Source organism: Chrysochloris asiatica, unplaced genomic scaffold, assembly GCF_000296735.1.
Source record: "Chrysochloris asiatica unplaced genomic scaffold, ChrAsi1.0 scaffold00053, whole genome shotgun sequence".
In the NCBI taxonomy this organism is placed as follows: Eukaryota; Metazoa; Chordata; class Mammalia; order Afrosoricida; family Chrysochloridae; genus Chrysochloris; species Chrysochloris asiatica.
Window position 1 is genome coordinate 3,773,757 of NW_006408571.1, and position 3,824 is coordinate 3,777,580.

General features: G+C 43.1%; 1 protein-coding gene across 1 annotated transcript in view; it reads right to left on the reverse strand.

Annotated features, from left to right (window-relative positions):
- Positions 1–463: 463 nt before the first annotated feature.
- The window catches only part of LINGO2 (leucine rich repeat and Ig domain containing 2), a 480,034-nt gene continuing 476,673 nt past the window's right edge, over positions 464–3,824 (reverse strand). The window contains exon 2 of the mRNA XM_006863014.1: positions 464–2,635. Within this exon, the coding sequence (XP_006863076.1) occupies positions 780–2,600 (1,821 nt within the window). The 5' untranslated portion in view covers positions 2,601–2,635 and the 3' untranslated portion in view covers positions 464–779. The remainder of the gene's footprint in view (positions 2,636–3,824) is intronic.

Below are 3,824 nucleotides of genomic sequence, written 5' to 3' on the forward strand. Positions count from 1 at the left end.
TGGTCCAATGTGATATCACAAGTATAAAAAATATTCCATTCTGTATCAAAACTAGGCACATGCCTTTATTTATAGTAACAGAAATTAACAGAGTTGAGCAGTTTTGCCTTGGATCCTGCTTCTTTCCACATATCTCCGCCTATAACTCCAGGGATCTAGTCTTAGGGTTATCTGTATGTAAAGGAAGGTGAAATCACACTTGAATTTATAGTGGTGAGTAACTCAAAGCACAACCTCTCATTCATATTGCTTTAAAACATATACAGCATATATGTTTCAAAAGAAAAAGAAATAATATACTGATTTCTTTGTGGAGCTGAACCAACAATATGGTATGAGGCAAGGCTCTAACAAATGATAATAATCATACATACAAATTTTTCTGTAGAATATGTTTTAGACAAATGTGTCTTTTTAATATGTAAAGCCTACACTGTAGGTTGTTCTTTTTATTTTTTTCTTGTTTTTGCAGTAGTAGAAAATGCTGAATAACTGTCCATGAGCATTAGCCAAAGGTTCAGGTTCATTTACTGAGATCCCCAGAATGCCAATATTTGCAATGCAAACACCGAGTATCCCACTGTGTGAAGGGCTCTGACACAAGCCTGCCTGCCGCTAGGTGGAGAGTCTCCATAAGAAGTCTTCCTGTTTCCATGGACCCTGCTTTGACACTGGGGCAGCTGCATGAAGCTGCCTCTTGACCTATTAGTGTACTGTGTCAGGGGTGTCTTAGTGGTTACCAGCAATGACACAGAAACAACAGTGTGAGTACTGGCCTCTCAAATCATTTTCATGTTGAACCTTCTGGGTCCAGCCACCTCCCCTTCCACAACAGCACCATTGTTTTTACGGGGCACATACTCAAGGTCAATGCTGTTTTTGTGCTTGCCTTTCCCTCGGCTCCACACAAAAAGGAGGAGAAAGCAAAATAAAACCACTCCCAGGAATGTGAAGCAACCCATGGCTGTGGACACCAGTATAGTTTTAAGGTCCAGGGAGAACGTGTTGGCGTTCGTGCCATTGGAAATGGTGTCATTGGAGTCGGTCATGTACATAGGGGTCCTGTTCGCATAAAGGAATCGGTCTGAAGCAAATCCTTTCACAGTTAAGGAAGCTGTGAAGGTGTCGTTCCCAGCAGCATTGCTAGCTATGCAAACATACATCCCACTGTCTTGATCCTGGGCAAAGCGGATTTCCAAGGTGCCATCTCCCAACACGGTGGCTCTTCCATTGGACTTGGTGGTAATAAAACGTCTCCGGGGTGTCACCCAGGCAATCACGGGCTGCGGGTCCCCATCAGCATTGCACTCCAGCTGGACTGTCTGCCCTTCATCCACTAGCAGATGATGTAACTTCTTCTCTCGGATTTTGGGTTTTTTGCAGGTGAAGTAAAAAGAGAGAGCAGTGCTATGGAAATCCTTGAATGACCGCTCACGGATTGTATCTGGGCCAGCACACATGGGCTGTTGTCCACCAAACTGCAGAGTGGGCTGACGCTGCAGGATCCAGAGGAGACGGCAGTCACAGGCCAGTGGGTTGTTATTAATACTCAGGACCTCCAAAGCCCTCGGGGAAGAGAAAACATTCTCTTCCAAAGTTTCCAGCAGGTTCTGAGATACATTGAGCACACGAAGGAAGCGGAGCCCTTGGAAGGAATGAGGCTCAATGGTGCGAAGTTGGGCCCCCACTATATGAAGTTCTTGAAGGCGGATCAGATCAGAGAACATGCCTGCTTCAATAGTGCTGATGGGATTGTAGGAGAGATTAAGGTGGGTCAGATATACCAGATGTTTAAAGGCAAGGAAGGGCACTGTGGACAGGTTGGTGTTGGTGATGGAGAGGGAGGTGAGGTTGAGACCATAGAGGCTATTGGCAGGCATCATATCCAATAAAGGCCAATAATCTATCTCCAGGTGTTTCAGGTGGAACAGTCTTTTAAAGGCATACACAGGCATATTGTTGATATTGAGATGCTTCAGGTGTAGGCTTATGAGGCTGCGGAGGTGGGAGAGGGCTTCTGTTGGTACTGCTGTTAGGTTACATTTTTCTAGGGTGAGCTGCTCCAAGCTCAGCAGCCCACTGAAGGCTCTGTGTGATATATAAACCAAATCATTGTCTCCCACTTCTAGAGACTTCAGGTTATGCAGATCTTGGAACATGTAGTCCAGTAAAATGACAATCTTATTCTCACTAATATCGAGCTTGGTGAGGTTAGACAGTCCTGTGAACACCCCCAGAGGGACCAACTTCAGGCGATTGCCTTTTAGGCGGAGGGAACGCAGGTTAAAGAGATTATTGAAAGCTCCTGGCTCCACATTGGCAATGATGTTGTCACTCAAGTCTATCTCCTCCAGCAGAGGGTATGATATGAATTCTTCGGGGTTGACGCTTTTCAGCCTATTCTTGCTAAGGTCCAAGATTTTGGTTTCAATGGGAATGCCCTCTGGGATGGCGATCAACCGCCTTCTGTGGCAGCTCACAGATTTGTTCTGGGCAGAACACTCGCAACGAGCAGGACAGCCAATAGTGGATCCCATGAAGATTAACACCACAGCCAGACCCAGGAATGGCTGCCAGCATGATATGGCCGTGTGAAGCATGACTCCACCTCTTAATCTACACCTTGGTCACGGGCCTGCAAGAGAAGGGACAAAAGAAAGACGGAGAGAAGTTGAGTTAAGACGTAGATAAGTGAGGGAACACAAACAAACAGCAGGCATATTGGAAAGGATACTAGGTTTGTAGTCAGATGAATATGGGCCTAAACACCCAAGGGTTGCCATTGTCAGCAGCATGATGTGAAGTAATTTATTTCACCTCTCTATATTTCATTTTTTGTTGGGTATAAAATCAGGATAATGGAACTGATAATAGTAATAGCGTTCTAGAGTTGTCATGGCAATTTCAGTATTTGACAACTATAAAAAGACTAGTACAGTGTCTGGCAGAGATGGTGAGGCAAAACAGCACACACTGCACAAAGCCTTAATTCTGAATTCAAACCAGAGAGGTCAGTGGATACAAGGAAATCAGTGGACGCATCACGAATGCCTATGCTATCGTCTGCTCTTGAAAATGAAGCGAACAAAAGCATTATTTATCATCAGGCACTTAGGTCCAAAGTGAAGAATACAGTTTTATTCAATACAAGATGTTGAGTCTTTTTTGTTGTTGTTGTTGTTTTTCCCTTCACTTGACTTTGCCATGAATGCAAAAGAACCTGTAATTTTAAGATCTATTTCTTTTAGAATTCATAGAAAACAATTTCACTTCATGAAGGAGTTTTCGTATTTGAGGTAAATAAAATGATCCTTAAAAATCTTCCTGTGTTGTTTTTGTATCTCTCCTTGGGATGAAATAGAATCAAATTATTGTGATGAAAATGCCTTTTTGTTAATATTGAAGAGAAAAGTCAGAATTTTAAGAAAAAATATCCTATAAAACATAAACCATCTCTCTTGGATACTCTAATTCAAACACAGTTGTTGTTGTTGTTGTTGTTGGTGGTGGTATATGCTATGGAATGGCCTCTGACTCATAGAGACCCTGCAGAGGGTTTCCAAGTCTGTAAATCTTTGCAGGAGCAAAAAGCCTCATCTTTCTCCTGCGGAACAGCTGGTAATTTCAAATTGCTGACCCTGAGGTCGGCAGCCCAATGTGTAATCACTACGCTACCAGAGCTCCTTAATTCAAACACAGGGAACCTGTTAAAATGAAATTAAATAGGTACTAAATGGACTGGTATTGGCCATTTTGAATCTGATAACCACATGGTTTACTATGCAGGGAATGACAAATTGAAAAGGAATGGTGTTGCATTCATC